General features: G+C 43.7%; 1 protein-coding gene across 4 annotated transcripts; it reads left to right on the forward strand.

Annotated features, from left to right (window-relative positions):
* The first annotated feature begins 962 nt into the window (after window positions 1–962).
* phf3 (PHD finger protein 3) lies at window positions 963–21,164 on the forward strand. 4 transcript variants are annotated; one of them, XM_052500555.1, is made up of 19 exons: window positions 963–1,165; window positions 1,825–1,909; window positions 2,380–2,642; window positions 2,804–2,935; window positions 3,595–4,966; window positions 5,176–5,323; window positions 5,523–5,666; window positions 6,277–6,331; window positions 6,554–6,677; window positions 9,068–9,224; window positions 9,492–9,608; window positions 10,418–10,546; window positions 11,022–11,178; window positions 11,409–11,694; window positions 13,653–13,800; window positions 16,219–16,308; window positions 16,764–16,959; window positions 18,465–18,875; window positions 19,015–21,164. In XM_052500555.1, the coding sequence occupies exons 3-19, from the start codon at window positions 2,405–2,407 to the stop codon at window positions 19,755–19,757; spliced, it is 4,647 nt and encodes a 1,548-aa protein (XP_052356515.1). In that variant the 5' UTR covers window positions 963–1,165; window positions 1,825–1,909; window positions 2,380–2,404; the 3' UTR covers window positions 19,758–21,164. The 4 variants fall into 4 exon arrangements, with proteins under 4 accessions (XP_052356515.1, XP_052356516.1, XP_052356513.1 ...); XM_052500556.1 differs by having other exon boundaries at window positions 2,810–2,935; XM_052500553.1 differs by having other exon boundaries at window positions 964–1,165; window positions 2,801–2,935.
* Window positions 21,165–21,486: the final 322 nt, after the last annotated feature.

The following is a 21,486-nucleotide window of genomic DNA, read 5'->3' on the forward strand; positions in this document are numbered from 1 at the left end:
AGATAGAGATATAGAACAGAAAGAGACATAGAACAGATATAAAACAGATAGAGATATAGAACAGATATAGATATTTTCTTATTTTTTGTATTTCGTAAATACTTAACACTTATTTTTCTTCAAACTGCATTGTTGGTTACGGTCTTGTACTTATGCATTTCACTGTAAGGTCTACCTACACCAGTTTTATTCGGCTACTGTGACAAATACAATTTGATTTGACTTGGTGGTGCACATGTAGCCTATTGCTTGTTTTAGAGAAATGTAATCTTCGAATATTGCAAGGGCTTGCATTGTCTGCGATATGCGTTGACCACTGGAGGGCCTCCCCTCTGACACTGGTTCGTCTCTTAGTTTCAATGTACTAACTGAATTGTTCCTGGCTACAGTGCTTCTGCTTGCTATTTGGAGTACTGAGATTAGGTGTCACATGCCTCGTGTTTACAATGGCCCACGCAACAGGCGTCAACATTGCGTTGAGTACAGCATACAGTGTTGATCATTATTCAAGCAACAAAGGCCTTTTTACATCAGCAGGAATTACTTTTACAGTAGCCAACGTCTCTTGCCCGAGTAGACACAAAAATAACAATGAGACAGATATTTCACCAGATGTGTCACTACCAACTATGGTGGAGAAAGGAAGCCCAGTGGCCGGCAGTGGAGTAGATTTTAGTAGATTTTAGTAGATTTTGACCGATATTCTAGAAATGTTCTCTTCGATTAAACATTCAAATACATTTTTCTGTTCCCAAAACTAGAATTCGTAAACTTTACCCTCTGTCAAAGTTTTTTTTAAATCGCGTTGTTCAGAAGGAGTGCTCGGGCGAATTTAGTTTTTGTACACGCGCACTTCAAAAAGTAGGCGTTCCCCAACGGAAATATGTAAATTACATGCAGGAACGAGCAAATGGGATCTTCCTCATTCTTGGCTCTGCCCCTCCTCCTTGCTTGTTCTGTCCACTATGACTCATGAGCTCCCATTGGAAACGACACGCGGTGGTCTATCTTGGGTTAGTTATTAAAATCTTCGGAGTAGCTTGCAAGGAGGCAGGGGCGAATGGTGGCGGTGCGCAGCGAGGAAGTGGCGGGGATTTAGCTAAAACACTGTGTAAAGCTACTAGAATCGCTCCGGAATGCAGTGGCGTTGACACAGTAGAGGAATGTAAGTGCCATTATACACGAATGTCGCTGTGAATATTGAAACGTCCTCAGTGGAGGCGTCCAATGAGACGAATTAGGGGGCGTGATCAGTGGTGCTAGGTAGCTGCGGGCTACAAACAAACTCGCGGCCTATCATGTTCCTCGCTGCTGGATAACTAAATAACATGCACAATTGGTAGCTTCCCTATTTGTTTTTAAACGATACTATTTTTATAAGCTATGATTTGTTGTGCATGCTTAACTAACTACGTGTATTCCGTGGTTGTACGACCAAGTAGTTAAATATTTTGTTATGGGAATGGTGCTTTTAAGGAAAGCTTATCATGTCACTGTCAGGCCTGCACTAGTTTGTTTGCCAGCTAGCTAAGTTAGCTACAGTAACTGGTTAGCTGCAGTTACAGGACTAGCCTAGCTAACTTTACAACGAAGGCTGCCATTCATATGGCACACATGCATCCATTGGTAGCATCAATTAGCTAATCATAAAGATGAAGTAGTTTTGGCGCAAATGCATATCTTCGCCCTCAGTAAATTACGTTAAGGTACGCTAGCTTGCTGGATTGTTATGCTAACTGGAAGTAGCTAGATGCTAACGACCCCGAGCTAGTGCACCAGTCTGCATCTGATTCCTGCCACTCTGATGAAAGTTTTTGGTTTTAGACTCTTTCTAGATATCATAAACGGAGCTAAACACATTGTGTTTGCAGTCCTGTAATGAAGTTATCTGGAGCTGTCAGTCCTGACAGTAAGTATTAATTTATCATTAATTTGCTAGCTAACGTTACCTAGCTAGCAACGTCATAATATAGCAAGGTAGCCTGGCTAGCTAACTGATGTTCTTCTGAAATATTTTTCGTTTGTTAGGATCCTCATTAGCTGCTGAATGAGCAATAGCTATCTACTATTTCAGCCATTCTTGTCTGCCCCAAATGTCCAACACAAGTCCAGTGTCATCCACCATTGATTGTTATTGAATAAGGGTAGTTAACTTTAGCTTGTCAATGTTGCATTTGCTGCACGGGAACTGTTTTTAGAAATGTCATGAAAGTTAATGTACTAGCTATCTTGTCTACATGGCTGTTGACTCCTTCTGTATAGGGGACCTATTTGATATGGAGTGTCTGAAGATTGAAATAGATTGTTCTGAATCTGAGCCATCTCTGTTGTCTGTACTGTAGCCTATGTTATTAATACCCTATCCTCTTATTCCCGCAGAGCTGACAGGAAGGGAACAGCATTCATGGATGTAGTGGATACTTTCAACCATTTGATTCCCAGTGACCAGTTGGATGACTCCATGCTGATAGGGCAGAACTTGGAATGTGAAGCGAGTAATGACTTTGGAACAGGTGTCGACCAGCTGGGAGACTCACTGAGGAACATGCTTAGTGATAAAGATCCCATGTTTGGATCTGCAAGTTCACACTTCAATATCTTAGATAATGAAGACGCCAACTTCCAGATCGCCGAAGCAACAGGTATTTGTAGTCAGAATTACTTTTGTACGACTTCAATTGACAGTACAAGCTATGTCGACGGGTGTTTATAGAAACCACTATTTGTAACTACTGATGTTTGTTAATGCTTCTAAAATAATTCAAAGTTATTATTTAATCTCTAATCTTCTCTCCCCCAGTAGTTGCAGATGTTGATGTTGGTGCAACAGAGGGCATCCTCGGGACCGCTGGTGGTGGGTTGGCTGGTACAGAGACTCCGCCAGTCAAACGGTCTGTTGGCAGACCCAGGAAATACGCATTAGGAGTTACCCCAGGTTAGCAACAATTCCGTTTTTACAATGGAGTGTATTTTATGTATATATTATTTTTGTGCTGTTATGTAGTGACAGGCAAGTGGTTGAAACCGTTTGAAGGGTTGGATTGGGGAGACAGGCAGGTGGGAGAAACAGTTTGAAGGGTTGGAGCGGGGAGACAGGCAGGTGGGAGAAACAGTTTGAAGGGTTGGATTGGGGAGACAGGCAGGTGGGAGAAACAGTTTGAAGGGTTGGATTGGGGAGACAGGCAGGTGGGAGAAACAGTTTGAAGGGTTGGATTGGGGAGACAGGCAGGTGGGAGAAACAGTTTGAAGGGTTGGATTGGGGAGACAGGCAGGTGGGAGAAACAGTTTGAAGGGTTGGAACGGGGAGACAGGCAGGGTTGGAGAGGGGATTGAACCTTGGTCTCCGGTGGGGAGAGGACTTTATGTCAATAGGACTACACTGGGAGCATTACTGTGATTAACACTAAATACAGCTATTATCATTGACAAGATAGGACACTAAATACAAAGCCATGCAAATTCAAGGTCCCCCCCCCTTTAATTTTCCTAGTATGAAAAGTTGATGTTGTGCCTAGTTTAGAATTCACTTTGGTTGCCTTATTGCTTCGTTTTATATTGTCAAATGAGAAATGTCAGTGTGACTTTAAATTACAGAGCGAAGTGCAGGCAGAGGGTCTTCAAACAACAAAAAGCCCCCGGGAAAACCTGGGAGACCTAGAAACAAGTCCACTCTGAGTGAGAAGATCACAACTGCTGATGAATTAAGGAGAGAGCTTCACCTGGGTGGCGGCAGGGTGAATATCAACGACCTTGACTTGGGCTCGTCGATGAACCCCGTCGTTGTGTTACAGAGGTTGACGGTCACTTTCGGGGGTTTCAAAATCGAGCTTCTCCCGGGACCCTCCTTTACCGCTTTCACATCAGCTGAAAACACTGCCGAATGTTATGAGGATGGCTCGCTGTACGGTGAAGGGATGGAATACACTATGGTACAAGAGGAACCGTTACAGAATCCCACTGCAGGGAGTGGAGGGGGCGTGGGTGCTGCTCAGCTCTTCGTGAAGTACTGTGCTGACGACTTGCCCCTAGGGCTCGGACCTTACGTCAACCCCAATGACGTTCAGGCCTCCAACGGGGCGCTTCCAGGTAGTCCTTGCTTGGTCGAGACCAAACTCCACGACCAAAGTGATTCTCAGAAGCATGATCCAGCGGAGGTGAGGAAAGATGCCGGCATCAAGAAAGCAGCGCAGCAGCACCTGCCAAACAGCGAAGTTCCTACCACTAATAATCCAGCCAAAAAGCAGCAGCCTAAGCTGAAACTGTCAGCACTGTCCTCCGCTAAGAACAAGCACCTGTTAGCTGGTAAGGGGCCCAAAGGAACGCAACAACACGCCCTGGGGAAGAAGCTCCACCAGAGAGGCAACATGCACAAGATGGACGAAATGAAAGCCAAACAAGTCATCGTGTCCTTGAAAAGGCGAGGTGAATTCAACCCAGCTCAACCCGGCCCTAAGATTCAGAGGACGCAAGACGGACGTCCTGTGAAACTAAAGCAGAGATTACCTGACGTGGGCCGCGGCGGTCCAGTCAAAAAAACACTGCCGTCTGGAAAGCGTCCTCCTGGTATGTCGCCCGGGACGACGATTACAACCAAACCGTCTAACTCTCACGTGGCCGACACCCAACCACAACCCCAGTTTGGCTGGACACCATGTAAACGTGCCAATCCTCAGAAGGAGACATCGGAGGAGGAGAAGGAGGAGGAGCAAGAAGAGCCTAAAGTGAAGAAGCCAGACAAGTGTCTTCAGAAACAGAGAAGCAGGAACGTCAGCAGAAGCATCTCCGTGGAGGAACCACAGCTCTTCATCCCCGACAACGCTCCTGCCGTCGTGAAGAAGGAAACCAGTGAAGAAGAACAGGCTAAAGGATCTGGGAAGGGACCAGAAAAGGAACCTGCAAATAGTGAGACCGTTGTGTGGGATCCAAACAAGAACTGTGGATTGTGCAATAAACCACATAGTAACAAGTAAGAATTGTGTTCTTTGCACCAAAGTAATTAGAGTTGAATATACAATGTAGTACTTAAGCAACATTGTAAACCTGCTATTACTAAGTTGCTACATCTTAGGCTAAATTACCACAATGAACAAGTAGAATATTCCCTGGGAAGTGAGCTTGTGTTCTTCTAAACAGGTTTGTTTTGTGCATCCGTGTCTGTGTTTTTGTTCTGTTCAGGTTCATGGTGGGCTGTGGGCACTGTGATGACTGGTTCCATGGGGACTGTGTTGGTCTGGACCTGGCCAAAGTGAAGCAGATGGAAGGGGGGGACCAGGAGTATGTCTGTCTGCAGTGCTGTACCAAGGACCAGTACACCACCACCAAGGTCTGTTCATCGATTTCTACTGCACTAGGAATAGGTTTAGACCTTAATGGACTTTTTAATGGAGAAGGGAGTGTGTTTCTCTGAAGTGCTGCAAGGTCAATGGATTGATTTTTAAGTTGCACTATCTCAAAGTTTATTTTAACTTGTGGTTAAATATAATAATAACATTTCATGTTATTTATCTTCTTCTCCTCATTAGGAGCCAGGCGGTGCTGTGCAGGGGGAGGCCAGGGCAGAGGGACAGCAGAAGCCCTCTGAGACCCAGGACAACAAGATGGCCGCCAAGCAGAAACAGCCGTCCCCACATCCTGTCACCTCCGGGGGAGTCAGGCCCTTCAGAAAGGTAAGGTTCACTCTGCTAGTAGCCTGCAATGCATGCTTTAATTATAATTCATTTTTTTGTAAATTTAATGTAGGCCTGAATACCGGATTAGAATATTATAATAATCTTAAATGGAGCTGTAACAGGATTACCATCGGGTCAGTGCATATTTATGATATTAAAGCCTATGAGAAGAGTTTGGATGATAAACCTTTATATGCATATTATCTGTTGTCAATCTTAAATTCAACAGCCAAATGTTTTAGACGTATAATCTTCAACAAGCCCTACCATTGACTAAATGTAGTAGTGCAGATTTTGTCCTCCTCAGTTTATTCAGCTGATATGTATGAAAGCCAGTGTTGGCACTACTCAAGGGTTGGTTGACCTCTTTTCACTTCCTCTTTATTCCCTGCATGTGTACACATGGATGGAAGAGTGTTAGGTTACCATGGTGATTCTATTCAACGTCTGTCTTATTAAGGACATTTTAAAATGGTGGTTATGTTTTCAGCACCACGATGCACAACCCCCTGCCCAACGAGAAAAACAAACATTTTATATACAATTGAATTTGTAAGATCATTTACAATCTCACTGAGGCGATATGCTGTATCTCACTCTGTAACAGGACTCTGTGGAAAGAAGACAGTCGACTGAAGTAAAAGATTCTACGCAGAAATCAGGTGTGTTGTGTGCTTCTACATTCTGCTGTCCATGTCCCTCACAGGAGTTGTGCTCAGTAGGCATGAAACTGTAAAAGGGGAGGGAATATATGAATTTGTCCAATAAGAAACGCTTGTTTTCAATTGGGGGAAAAACATTTTAAAATGTTGTACTACAAGGTGCCCTAATGAACATGCCCTACTCTGCGACATCTCCTACTCTCTGTGGCTGTGTCCCGTTAGGAGTGTCAGTCAAACAGGAGACCAAGAGGCCCAAGGTGTCGTCTCCCTCCTCTAAGAAACCGGTGTCTGTTGACCAGATCAGACGGAGCGTCCGTGACGCCCTGAAGGACATCCTCCTGAAGAGGTCATTAAACATGTTATAACAGTAACTTAACAACAATCTGTTTAGTCTAATAACCATTATAACAGTCTGATGATGCCCTGAAGGACATCCTCCTGAAGAGGTCATTAAACATGTTATAACAGTAACTTAACAACAATCTGTTTAGTCTAATAACCATTATAACAGTCTGATGATGCCCTGAAGGACATCCTCCTGAAGAGGTCATTAAGCATGTTATAACAGTAACTTAACAACAATCTGTTTAGTCTAATAACCATTATAACAGTCTGATGATGCCCTGAAGGACATCCTCCTGAAGAGGTCATTAAACATGTTATAACAGTAACTTAACAACAATCTGTTTAGTCTAATAACCATTATAACAGTCTGATGATGCCCTGAAGGACATCCTCCTGAAGAGGTCATTAAGCATGTTATAGCAGTAACTTAACAGCAATCTGTTTAGTCTAATAACCATTATAACAGTCTGATGATGCCCTGAAGGACATCCTCCTGAAGAGGTCATTAAACATGTTATAACAGTAACTTAACAACAATCTGTTTAGTCTAATAACCATTATAACAGTCTGATGATGCCCTGAAGGACATCCTCCTGAAGAGGTCATTAAACATGTTATAACAGTAACTTAACAACAATCTGTTTAGTCTAATAACCATTATAACAGTCTGATGATGCCCTGAAGGACATCCTCCTGAAGAGGTCATTAAAGCATGTTATAACAGTAACTTAACAACAATCTGTTTAGTCTAATAACCATTATAACAGTCTGATGATGCCCTGAAGGACATCCTCCTGAAGAGGTCATTAAACATGTTATAACAGTAACTTAACAACAATCTGTTTAGTCTAATAACCATTATAACAGTCTGATGATGCCCTGAAGGACATCCTCCTGAAGAGGTCATTAAACATGTTATAACAGTAACTTAACAACAATCTGTTTAGTCTAATAACCATTATAACAGTCTGATGATGCCCTGAAGGACATCCTCCTGAAGAGGTCATTAAACATGTTATAACAGTAACTTAACAACAATCTGTTTAGTCTAATAACCATTATAACAGTCTGATGATGCCCTGAAGGACATCCTCCTGAAGAGGTCATTAAACATGTTATAACAGTAACTTAACAACAATCTGTTTAGTCTAATAACCATTATAACAGTCTGATGATGAAGGACATCCTCCTGTCATTAAAAGGTAACTTAACAACAATCTGTTTAGTCTAATAACCATTATAACAGTCTGATGATGCCCTGAAGGACATCCTCCTGAAGAGGTCATTAAACATGTTATAACAGTAACTTAACAACAATCTGTTTAGTCTAATAACCATTATAACAGTCTGATGATGCCCTGAAGGACATCCTCCTGAAGAGGTCATTAAACATGTTATAACAGTAACTTAACAGCAATCTGTTTAGTCTAATAACCATTATAACAGTCTGATGATGCACTGCATGGCCAAATGTATGTGGACACCTGCTTGTCGAACATCTCATGGTCATTAATATGGAGTTGGGGGGCCCCCCCTTTGCTGCTGTAAAAGCCTCCACTCTTCTGGGAAGGCTTTCCACTAGATGTTGTAACATTGCTGTGGGGTCTGATGTTGGACGATTAGGCCTGGCTTGCTGTCTGCGTTCCAATTCATCCCAAAGTTGTTCGATGGATTTGAGGTCAGGGCTCTGTGCAGGCTAGTCATGTTCTACCACACTGATCTTGACAAACCATTTCTGTATGGACCTCACTTTGTGCACGGGGGCATTGTCATGCTGAAACAGGAAAGGGCCTTCCCCAAACTGTTGCCACAAATTTGGAAGCACAGAATCGTCTAGAATGTCATTGTATGCTGTAGTGCTCGGCCATGGAAACTCATTTCATGAAGCTCCCGACGAACAGTTCTTGTGCTGACGTTGCTTCCAGAGGCAGTTTGTAACTTGGTAGTGATTGTTGCAACCGAGGACACGATTGTTACACGCTACGCGCTTCAGCCCTCGGCGGTCCAATTCTGTGAGCTTGTGTGGTCTATAACTTTGCAGCTGAGCCGTTGTTGCTCCTAGACGTTTCCACTTCACAATAACTGCACGGACAGTTGACCGGGGCAGCTCTAGCTGGGCAGAACTTTGACTGACTTGTTGAAAAGGTGGCATCCTCTGATGGTCCCATGTTGATGGTCACTGTGCTCTTCAGTAAGACCATTCTGCTGCCAGTGTTTTCCTGTGGAGATTGCATGGCTGTCAGCAACAGGTTTGGCTGAAATGGCAGAATCCGTTAATTTGAAGGGGTGTCTACATACTTTTAGCCATGTAGTGTATCTGCCTGTAGAGAAGGGTGGTGACCCTCTATTTTCCTCCTGTGTAATCCTCTATTGTGCCCTACATTGTCTCAGGCTAAAGGAGTCTGATTTCCAGGCGTCACCAGAGAAGGCTGCTGAGGTGGCCAAGAAGACTGAGAGAGAGCTGTTTGCCTTCTACAGAGACACCGACTGCAAATACAAGAGCAAGTACCGGAGCTTGATGTTCAACCTCAAAGACACCAAAAACAATGTAAGTCGTTATGTTAACAAATTTGAGGCAATGAATTCTCTTTTAGACAATACTGACTCTTTGATGCTGACATTTTATGGACATTATACTGGATTTTGTCCCAGCTTGTAGTAGGTACTTGGTCTCGAAATGATATGCGTTTTGAACGTTAACTACATGAAACGTATATACAACGCAAACATGATCTAAAATACATTTTGATATCAGTTCATCTAGCTATGTGACTTTATAACTAGAGTATAAATGACTATAACTTGTGTATTTCAGGTGTTATTCAGGAGGGTTCTGAAAGGGGAGATTTCTCCTGGCACTTTGATAAGGATGAGTCCTGAGGAACTGGCCTCAAAGGAGCTGGCTGCATGGAGACAGAGAGAGAATCGACACGTAAGAAACGCTAAAACACACCGCCTGCCTGCATTCCTCCAACACTAAAACACACCGCCTGCCTGTCCTCCTCCAACACTAAAACACACCGCCTGCCTGTCCTCCTCCAACACTAAAACACACCGCCTGCCTGTCCTCCTCCAACACTAAAACACACCGCCTGCCTGTCCTCCTCCAACACTAAAACACACCGCCTGCCTGTCCTCCTCCAACACTAAAACACACCGCCTGCCTGTCCTCCTCCAACACTAAAACACACCGCCTGCCTGTCCTCCTCCAACACTAAAACGCACCGCCTGCCTGTCCTCCTCCAACACTAAAACACACCGCCTGCCTGTCCTCCTCCAACACTAAAACACACCGCCTGCCTGCCCTCCTCCAACACTAAAACACACCGCCTGCCTGTCCTCCTCCAACACTAAAACGCACCGCCTGCCTGTCCTCCTCCAACACTAAAACGCACCGCCTGCCTGTCCTCCTCCAACACTAAAACGCACCGCCTGCCTGTCCTCCTCCAACACTAAAACGCACCGCCTGCCTGTCCTCCTCCAACACTAAAACGCACCGCCTGCCTGTCCTCCTCCAACACTAAAACGCACTGCCTGCCTGTCCTCCTCCAACACTAAAACGCACCGCCTGCCTGTCCTCCTCCAACACTAAAACGCACTGCCTGCCTGTCCTCCTCCAACACTAAAACGCACTGCCTGCCTGTCCTCCTCCAACACTAAAACGCATTTTACCAAAATGGACTGTGATCATTGCTCTTTCTGTGTGAGATTCATTCACCAATATGTTCTCCCCCCCCCCAGGCGATTGAGATGATTGAGAAGGAGCAGAGAGAGGCGGAGAGGCGACCCATCACCAAGATCACACACAAAGGAGAGATAGAGATTGAGAGCCAGGAGTCTGGGAAGGCACCAGAAGCCATAGAGCCCGAGGTAAGACACAGCTCATGTAGAGAAACACCACGCTTCTTGTTCAAGTGAGTTCTGGTCCTTTTTAAAAAATGTCTGTGATTTTATTTTGGGTTGTAGAATAGTTGGTGGTCATAGGTAATGCTGTTACTGTGACCGTGTTACCGCCACAGCTCTAGTCATAGTCCTTATAAACGTAGAAGCTGGGTTAATAAGGAACATGACCAGACAGGCCCACACACTGCAGATGTTCTGTTAACACCTTTATGGACCTCCCGGATTATTGGTTCTACAGGATTTAGAGTTGAGCATGTCCTCTTCCTATGAAATAGTTTAGACCTTTTTTATTAATTTCTGGGTGACTTCAAATTGTATTTACTCAAATGAACACACCCTGGTCTATCCTTGCCTCCTCCTCAACATGCATCGGAGAGCACAATTTATCCTGTGTCCTTACATGTCTTATGAACTCTCACTGTTGTTGTTTGAACTCTTCCAGCCAGAGCCTGTGGCTGCTTCCAAAGTGACAGAGGAGCCAGTGGAAGTTCCCCAAGAGAAGACGTTGTCGACAACAACCGAGAGCGTCAATATTTTCCAAGATACAACCAGTCTGCATAAGACTCATCTGTTTGACCTCAACTGTAAGATCTGCACAGGTAGGCCCTGATTCTGTTCTTTCAGTTTCTGCTTTTATTTTGAAGGATAGTGGAAGTACTATAGATATGTGTTTTATGCTTGATCAGATAGAATGGAAGTAGGAGGGAGATGGATTAGGAGGAGAGAAGGTGAACATGCCAAATGAGCCCCACAAACTCAGGATTGTGGCTTTAAGTCAAGTCTTACCAGTGGTTTTGTATTGGACTAAATGGAATTGTAATTGGTGAAGGTCGTATGGCTCCACCTGTGGAGGAGGCTCCTACCAAAGTGGTGAAAGTGGCCACTAGTGTAGTGAGGAGACGGTCTGCTACCAGCACTACAGAGGCAGTGACCAAGAACACACAGTCTACTACCTCCAGCACTACAGAGGGACAGAGCACGAACACACCGTCTGCCACCACTACCTCTACAGAGGGAGAGACACCCTCCTCATCTGCTAAGGACGACGACCTTCACCTCAAAGTCCTAGAGGAGAGCCTCCTCAGCGCCAAAACCTTCTCCAACTACAAGGGGAGGTAATGTGGATCAATCAGTCAATTACCCAGAACAGTCAGTCACCCCTATTTACATCCGCAAATGTTAGTGATTTTCCAGGAACACGGCCTACAACCCAAAGAGAAGGCAACGCACAGTGGCCATATTGTACTTCATCATTCTCGTCCTTGTGATAGAATCACTAAGGCTATCAATGTAATTGTCATACAATGTAAAGTGGTGTTGAGTTAGTTACACGGCCATTCTAAATGTATTTAGAAAATATACTGTACCAGTCAGGTTTGGATAAACCTACTCCTTCCAGGGTTTCACTTTTATTTTCTACATTGTATAATAATAGTGAAGACATCAAACTATGTAATAACACATGGAATGATGTTATAACCAAAAAAAGTTGTTTAATCAAAATAGATTTGAGATTCTTCAAAGTAGCCATCCGTTGCCTTGACGACAGCTCTGCACACTCTTGGCATTCTCTCAACCAGCTTCACCTTGGAATGCTTTTCCAACAGTCTTGAAGGAGTTCCCACATATGCTGAGCACTTGTTGGCTACTTTTCCTTAACTCTGCGGTCCAACTCATCCTGTGGTGCGACCCTGTGGTGCGACAGGTAGAGAGTTGGGCCAGTAACCAAAAGGTTTTTGGATCGAATCCCCGAGCTAACAAGGTTAAAAATCTGTCGTTCTGCCCCTGAACAAGGCAGTTAACCCACTGTTCCGCCATTGTAAATAAGACTTTGATCTTAACTGACTTGCCTAGTTAAATAAAAAAAATCCAACCCATCTCAATTGGGTTGAGGTCGGGTGATTGTGGAGGCCAGATCTTCTGATGGAGCACTCGTCACTCTCCTTCTTGGTCAAATAGCCCTTACATAGCCTGGAGATGTGTTGGGTCATTGTCCTGTTGAAAAACAAATGATAGTCCCACTAAGCACAAACCAGATGGGATGGCGTGTCGCTGCAGAATGCTGTGGTAGCCATGCTGGTTAAGTGTGCCTTGAATTCTAAATAAGTCACTGACTGTGTCACCAGCAAAGCACCCCCACAGCATCACACCACCTCCTCCATGCTTCACAGTAGGAACCACACATGCGGAGATAATCCGTTCACCGACTCTGCGTCTCACAAAGACATGGTGGTTGAAACCAAACATCTCAAATTTGGACTCATCAGACCAAAGGACTAGTGTCCATTTAGTGGTGGTTTCTTTGCAGCAATTCGACCATGAAGGCTTGATTCACACAGTCGACGTGTCTGTTACTTGAACTCTGTGAAGCATTTATTTGGGCTGCAATCTGAGGCTGGTAACTCTAATGAGCTTATCCTCTGTAGCAGAGGTAACTCGGGGTCTTCCTTTCCTGTGGCGGTCCTCATGAGAGCCAGTTTCATCATAGCGCTTGATGTTTTTTATAACTGCACTTGAAGAAAAGTTCTTGAAATGTTCTGGATTGATTGACCTTCATGTCTTAAAGTCATGATGGACTGTCGTTTCTCTTTGCATATTTGAGCTTTTCTTGCCATAATATGGACTTGGTCTTTTACCAAATAGGGCTATCTTCTGTACCTTGTCACAATACAACTGATTGGCTCAATTGCAATTGCAATTGCTATGAGGTTAAGATGGAAAGAAATTAGATCAATTCACTTTTAACAAGGCACACCTGTTAATTGAAATGCATTCCAGGTGACTGACTACTTGATGAAGCTGGTTGAGAGAATGCAAAGCTGTCGTCAAGGAAGAGGGTGGCTGCTTAGAATATATTTTGATTTGTTTAGGCGACTACATGATTCCATGTGTTATTTCATAGTTTTGATGTCTTTACTATTATTCTACAATGTAGAAAATGGCACAAATAAAGAAATCCTTGAATGAGTAGGTGTGTCCTAACTTTTGACTGGTACTGTTTATTATTAAATGACCAATAAAGCAGAATTAAGTGCAGGGTTATTCTCAAGTTGTTTGTATTCCTGGCCTCCAGGTCAGTGTCTATGAGTGGCAGAGATGGCGAGGCTTCCTTCCTGTCCAACCTGCAGCCTCTATGGAGAGGGCTTGTCAACATGCCTGCTGTGGCCAAGCTCCTCACTAAAGCCTTCCCTGTATCAGGTGTCCTGGACCACCTGACAGAGGTAAAACTGCACACAGATATGTATAAGTGCCTATAAATGTCTATTAATTCATATAAATGCATCATATATTTGTTTTTGCTTTAATGTAATGTAATGCTTTAAATAGTGTAAATGTGTTTAAATCCTCCAATGCTTATTCATGAAAGTGATCGTGTTACAACACAGCATTTAGATGTTATGGAATGCCTTTATCTAAATGCCATTTTATATTAACAACTCAACAAACTATCACGTTGAAGGGTAGATGGCGTAAACGTAACCACGAGCAAATACTTGATGAATTTATTGTTACAAATCCATTTCCAAGGTTGCTAGCCAAGTAGGCTGCTAACATTAGCCCTACCGGGCTGCTAACATTAGCCCTGCCGGGCTGCTAACATTAGCCCTGCCGGCCTGCTAACATTAGCCCTACCGGCCTGCTAACATTAGCCCTACCGGCCTGCTAACATTAGCCCTACCGGCCTGCTAGCATTAGCCCTACCGGCCTGCTAGCATTAGCCCTACCGGCCTGCTAGCATTAGCCCTACCGGCCTGCTAGCATTAGCCCTACCGGCCTGCTAGCATTAGCCCTACCGGCCTGCTAGCATTAGCCCTACCGGCCTGCTAACATTAGCCCTGCCGGCCTGCTGATGTTACATTAGCACTAAATGAGTCAGCCAGTTGCTATCAACATCTAGCTCACAGCTACATTAAAGTAAACTAACGTTTTGGAAATACAGGGCCTTCAAAGTTTTCCAAATTTCGTTGAAACAAGGTGGGATTAAAATTGATTTCATGAGATTTTTTTTTGTCAACGATCAACACAATACTCTGCCAAAGTTGAAGAAAAATTCTAACATAAACTGGGATACTATAAGAGCTTTTCACACCTGGATTGTATAATTTCTTTTCACAATCCTTCAAGCTTGTTGTTGATCATTGCTAGACAGCCATTTTCAAGTCTTACCAAAGATTTTCAAGTGAACTGTAACTAGGCCACGCAAGAACAATCAATGTGGTTTTGGTAAGCAACTCCAGTGTACATTTGGCATTGTTTTAGGTTGTCCTACTGAAAGGTGAATGTCTTCCAGTATCTGTTATAAAGCAGCTCTCTTCCGTTTCTTTTTATTTAAAACAAAATCTCCCTAGTCCTTGCCCATGACAAGCATACCCATAACATGATGCATGCCCATGACAAGCATACCCATAACATGATGCAGCCACCACCATGCTTGAATATATGAATAGTGGTACTCGGTGACGTGTTGGATTTGCCCCAAACATAACGCTTTGTATACAGGACCTAAAGTACATTTATTTACCCAATTTATTTTTTGCGGGTTTACTTTAGTGCCTTATTGCAAACAGGATTCATGTTTTGGAATCATTTTTATTCTGTACAGGCGTCCTCATTTTTTACTCTGTCAATTAGGCTAGTATTGTGGCATAACTACAATTTGGTTGATCCACCCTCTGTTTTTTCATTTCACATCCACTAAACTCTAACATGCTGACCAGACCGGACATGTTTTCTGACGCAGATCGTGCTGCGAGTCCTGCCTCTCCCATCTCCTCATTGGTTTATAGAAGCAGGTACCCACGTGCCATCTCCTCATTGGTTATACCCACGTGGGTGACTGAAAGACAAACTGTTTTGCCGGTAGTTGTGGTAATACAATGAAAGTTTAGATGCGATCACCATATAAGTTAAACGATGAAAAGGCCTGGAAGGAGGAGAGATGACTAGACATGATTCGGTTGGCCGTTTTATGTCTGGATTAATTGTTGGAGTAGAGGTCCTTGTGCATTTCAGGTAAAATAATAACTTAACAGCGTAGCCTAGTGGTTAGAGCGTTGGACTAGTAACCGGAAGGTTGTGAGTTCAAACCCCCGAGCTGACAAGGTACAAATCTGTCGTTCTGCCCCTGAACAGGCAGTTAACCCACTGTTCCCAGGCCATCATTGAAAATAAGAATATGTTCTTAACTGACTTGCCTGGTTAAATAAAGGTAAAATAAAAAATATATCCCAGGACAAAAGCTAGCTAAATAGGACAAATTAACGTTAGCTAGCAATAGCAAGCTAACTAGCTAAATTGCCATACATGTTTAATGATTTTTGACCTGTCCCCAAATTAATGTCATTGATATTTTAACCTGCGTGTCGTGATCGTGGGGGGGCAAAATAAATACATGCACGATGGTTTGGGTTCCGTGTAACTGTTTAAGTCACCATTGGCCTCGTGAAATCCCTGAGAGGTTTCCTTCCTCTCCAGCAACTGAGTTAGGAAGGATGTCTCTATCTTTGTATTGATACACCATCTAAAGTGTAATTAATAACTTCACCATGCTCAAAGGAATATGACAAGTTTTTAAAAATATTTTTATATAAAATCAATTAATGGGATGAAATGCTGATGGTGATAATCCCTGTTATCAGGATTTGCCGGAGAGTTTCCAGATGGGTGGGAGGATCTCCCCACAGATCGTATGGGACTACCTGGACAAAATCCGAGCCACTGGAACAAAGGTACCCTTCAAAGTGTAGGCCGACCTGCTTGAAATATGATAAATGAATTTAAACATCAGCAGTTGTCATAAAGAGCTTTTACAATGACCTGGCCAAGACTCAAGATGTGCCAGTAGGATATACCAATATTATGCCATTTAGCAGACACGTTTATCCAAAGCGTAGTCATGTGTGCACATATTTTACATATGGGTGGCCCGGGCAGTAAAAGTATATTAATCTTTCCAAGATAATCTGTGCCTGAACTGGAGATGAATAGTAGCTATGTTTTGGGGTACAATGCAGAAAATGTAGTCTGAGATTTGTTTTTCTTGTACATGTTCCCTGACACTTAAGTCAATGATTGTAAATATGAATTTATTAACTTGCCCACCTGGTTAAATAAATGAATAAAATTAAAGGAACTGAGGAGTTAAATAGAATTTCTTTCCTCCTTTATTTTGTTATCTTTTCAGGAAGTGTGTTTGATTCGTTTTTCCCCTGAGACCGACGAGGATGAGATCCACTACACTCTGCTCTATGCCTACTTCAGTAGCCGCAAACGCTTCGGCGTGGTCGCCAACAACTTGAAACAAGTCAAAGACATGTATCTCATCCCCTTGGGTGCTATTGAGAAAGTCCCACACCAATTGGTTCCCTTTGATGGCCCAGGTAACAACCAACTACTCTCTACGTATATTAGGCGAAGAGACTTTTATTGGCTAAAAGAGATCCTAATAAAAAAATAATATGTTGGATTAATCTGGTACTGGTTTCCCAGATCAAGCCTACTCTTAGACTGAAAAGCATGCTCAATTGTCTCTGTTCAATTGTCTCTGGGACATACATTTGTTGAGTCAAAGTTATTTGGTTATACCGTCCTTAATGATATCACAAAACAACAACTGATTAGACATGATTATTGTTTAAATACCCACGGACCATTCCAAATGTTTGGATTACAGAAATATTTTCATTATCCAATTTGTTAAAGTTTTGGCCAAGTTTCTCTCTGTTCACATTAAAGTCACCATGGTGAAATCCCTGAGCGGTTTCCTTCCTCTCCGGCAACTGAGTTTGGAAGGACGCCTGCATTTTTCTAGTGACTGGGTTTATTCATACACCATCCAAAGTGTATAATAACTTTACCAAGCTTAAACCATCTACCAACAGGTGCCCTTCTCTGCGAGGCATTGGAAAACGTCCTTGGTCTTTGAATCTGTTTGAAATGCACTGCTTGACTCAGGGACGTTACAGATAATTGTGGGGTACAGAGATGAGGTAGTCATTCAAAAATCATGTTAAACACTATTATTGCACACAGTGGGTCCAGCCAACTTATTATGGGACTTGTAAAGGACATTTTTACTCTTGAACTTTTTTTAGACTTGCCATAACAAGGGGTTGAATACTTGTTGACTCAAGACATTTCAGCTTTACATTGATTAATTTCTAAGCATTTTGAAAATCATAATTCCACTTTGACATCATGGGGTGTTGTGTATAGGCCAGTGACACAACAACATGTGGGAAAAGTCATGTGAATACTTTTTGAAGGCCCTGTAGGTGCAGCTGTTTTTTTTAATCTCTGTCTATTTAAGAACTAACGATGTGCTACCTTTTTTTTGTAGCATTTCTGACAATGCTAACACCGTCTGAGAGTTTTGAGTAAATTCTTTCAAATATATATATATTTTGGTAAAATAAACACTCCTTTATCTAGTTTTAGATGTGGCCAGTATGTAGAAATTATAATGGACTTATCTATTTTTAAATAACTGCCCTTTATCTGGCCCGCGAATAGATTTAGACAAATTGGTCCCTCCAAAAAATGTGCGGCCCTTGAGCCAAAAAGTTTGCCCATCCCTGCTCTAGCTAATTAATCTGGGTCTGGGAAACCAACCCATGATGATTCATGACCCCATTTACCTTTTGAAGGAATATGCGCAATATTCTCACAATGTAAATCATGATGCTTTATTATCTAAAAACATTTACTTTGCCTACTTTTATGTTATTAGGTTGTCTTAGTCCATTCAGAATAGATTCTTATTTGTCGATCTAAATAATACATGGGTGTGGCCAACCAATGTTCCATTTCTGAAATTAGTTTTAATGTATTTTTGATTTTATTTCAATTTTAAACTGTGCTTTTCATCGGTGTTGCTCTTTAACAGGACTGGAAAACAACCGCCCCAACCTCCTGCTGGGTCTGATCATCCGCCAGAGACCTAAACGGGACTTCCTGCCCGTCGACATCAACGAAACGGACAGGTTCATACCGGAGAGCAAACCCGAGACAGCGACGACTACGGTTACTGTAAACAACAAAGAAGTTACCCGGGAGGAGGAGGAGAACTCTTACATCTCCTCTCTGTGCGCTTCAAGTACTAAAGAAAGGGACAGAGAAGAGATACCATTGCTGAACACCGCTGAGGAAGAAGTGGTCACAGCAGAACAGTCTAGCACAGACATCTCTGAGAAAGCTGAAGGTGAAGATACTGAAGAGGGGTACCAACCACTACGTTTCCTTCCGGGGGTGTTGCGTAGTTGGGGCGGGGAGCTTCTGCCCCTGCCAGACTTCTCAGGTAAACCAAAACATAAAAGGCTTGTGCTCACTTCAACACCATTTGCAATTTGAAGATTTGTTTACTTTACTTTTAACTCATAATAGCAACATGTCTTTGAACCACACCTTACGTTTCGGCTTGCTCCTTCCTTCCTCAGGTAACCCTCCACTGCTGGGTGATGATGGTCGAGAGCCCTCGGCTCCACAGACCTCCAAGGCTAACGGAGGTGCTGCAACCACTCCAGGAAGCTCCACCACCACTAAGAGTCCCGGCGCTGGTGCTCACAGACAGACTGGTTTTGTCATCAAGAAGAGGGAACCCAAAACAGTCAAAGCAGAGGAACCTGTGTCTTCCAGCTTGGCTGAAACGTCTACCGCTAACAACAACGTGTTGGCCAAAGAGGAGGGTGTGGCTTACCGTGGCCCGTCGGTCTCTCTGAAAGACAAACCTCCAGACGTCTCGACAGAGTCGTTCCTGGCCAGCCTCTCCACGGATCCCAACACAGACGGCTCCTTAAACAAAGGAGATTCGGCGTTGTGCGAAAAGGACAAATCCAAAGAAGAGAAGACACCTACTCTCTTGTCTCCTACAGCCACGTCCAACGCTTCTGTCGAGGAAAGCGTCCCCACACCAAAACCCCTTCCGAGTGGAATCCTGAAGAAAAGCTCTGCGTATTCCAATATGACTGAGGAACCAACTGCTGTCCAATCAGCAGGATCACAGGATCACCCCCAACCTGTTCCTGTCCTGACCACCAGGAAGTATCGTCCAATGGCAGCTCAACACGGATACCCCTCCCACCACCACCAGACTGGCTACAGACGCCCACCTCCAGACCATGGCCCACTACAGGTTGGTCCCTATGGTCCCATCCCCTCCAGCCTGGAGGACCTCATGTAGACTACCAGTACCAGCCAGCACCACCTGTCCCCCCCTTCGGTAACACCGCACCGCCACCTTTCCAGCACCCGCCCCAGCTACCCACCAACTTCAGCTACCCTACTGGCCCCCCACCACCCATGATGTACCCGCCACCTCACGACCCACAGATGCATAATCATGCTGGAATAACACAATGGGCTCAACCTGGTCCAGGTCCCACATCTCCCAACTCTTTCCCCGGGGGGCTACCGTTAGCTTACGGTGGTGACCCTCAGAGGTTTGCCTCCTCTGAATCGTCCAACCCGAACCTGCCCCCATCCGCCGCTGCCAAAGAGGACCAGAAGGGGGCAGCAGAGAGGATTCTGTACAGCAGCCCCTGGGACAGGCAGCCCGGGTCGGGCCACAAGAAGGAGGACCGGGACCAGTACGGGAGACACCGGCACCACAGTGAGTCCCGTCACGGAGAGAAGAGCCGGAACCACAGCCAAGAGGGGGGAAGGAAACGGGATAGAAGCCGGAGCAGAGAGAGAGACCGGAGTAAAGACTCTTCTCACCACAGAGGGAGCCGGCACCACTCTAAAGACGAGCGCCACGGTCACAGCGAGAGGAGGAAAGAACGGCACCATAGCGACGGTGACCACGGAAACCGTCACAAACACAGCAGGAGAGACTCTGATTATGAGAAATCGAGGAGAAGTTCCAAAGACAGTCACTCATGAGTTGTTTTATACGACCCGCCCCGAGATGGTCGACCCTACAACAGTTTTAGTGGCATTGTCCCTTTTATATATATGTTCTTTTTAAAATACAGTAGAGGTCAACACTTTCAGTAGGATTATTAACACATTCTTAAAAACCAACCGTTAAGGCTTTGAGGTGATATTTCAAGTTTTGAAAATCTCAGTTTTTTAAAGTGTTAATTTGACTGTATATTTCTGCATGTCACACGGTGACTTGATGCACTGAGCATTGTGCTCTGATATAGATCCCAACCAGTGGTTAAAGGGATAGCTCAATGATTTGACATGTGTTTCCATACCTTTTAAAAAGCAGTCTATGGATAAGGAGGCAGCAAGGATTTGGGCATGATATTTAACACATGCTAAACCGACTTAGACATGGAAATGATCCCAAAACGCTAATGTTGCTAATACTTAGTGTGGATTGTAGTCGTTGCCCTTGTCCATAGATTGTTTTCAGGGTAAAGAAACAAATCTTTTTAATATGTAAAATCGCTGAAGTATTCTTTGAATGTTTTCTATAGCATGAGACACAAAATAACAGACACACCCAGATGGACTGTTGGAGATGGAGGGGAAGTTCTGGCGACTTCAGCAGTTTGACATGAATTTAATACAGAGGAGAGAGAAACTATTTTGAGTAGCAGAAAACAACAAAACATTTTAATTAAAGCAGCTTCTCTTATTCTGTTTTTTTTCCATTTTATTTTTTTAAATTGCTATACAGAAATAAATTGTTTTTTTTCTATCGACAAATATTGTCTATGTACATTTTGGCTTGTCATGTACATTCGAAAATCAAGTGTGCCTTCTGCACCGTGTTCATGTACAGCTGGTAATAAAGGTGATCGTTTTATTGTTGACAAGAAAGATGTCCTTTTCAGGAGAGGAATGTATATTCTAATCAGACTTACACTGAGTAGACAAAACATTAAGAACACCTGCTCTTTCCATGACAGACTGACCAGGCGAAAGCTATGGTCCTTCATTGAGTTTCTCGTCAATCA

The sequence above is a fragment of the Oncorhynchus keta genome, unplaced genomic scaffold (assembly GCF_023373465.1).
Source record: "Oncorhynchus keta strain PuntledgeMale-10-30-2019 unplaced genomic scaffold, Oket_V2 Un_contig_11201_pilon_pilon, whole genome shotgun sequence".
Lineage (NCBI taxonomy): Eukaryota > Metazoa > Chordata > Actinopteri > Salmoniformes > Salmonidae > Oncorhynchus > Oncorhynchus keta.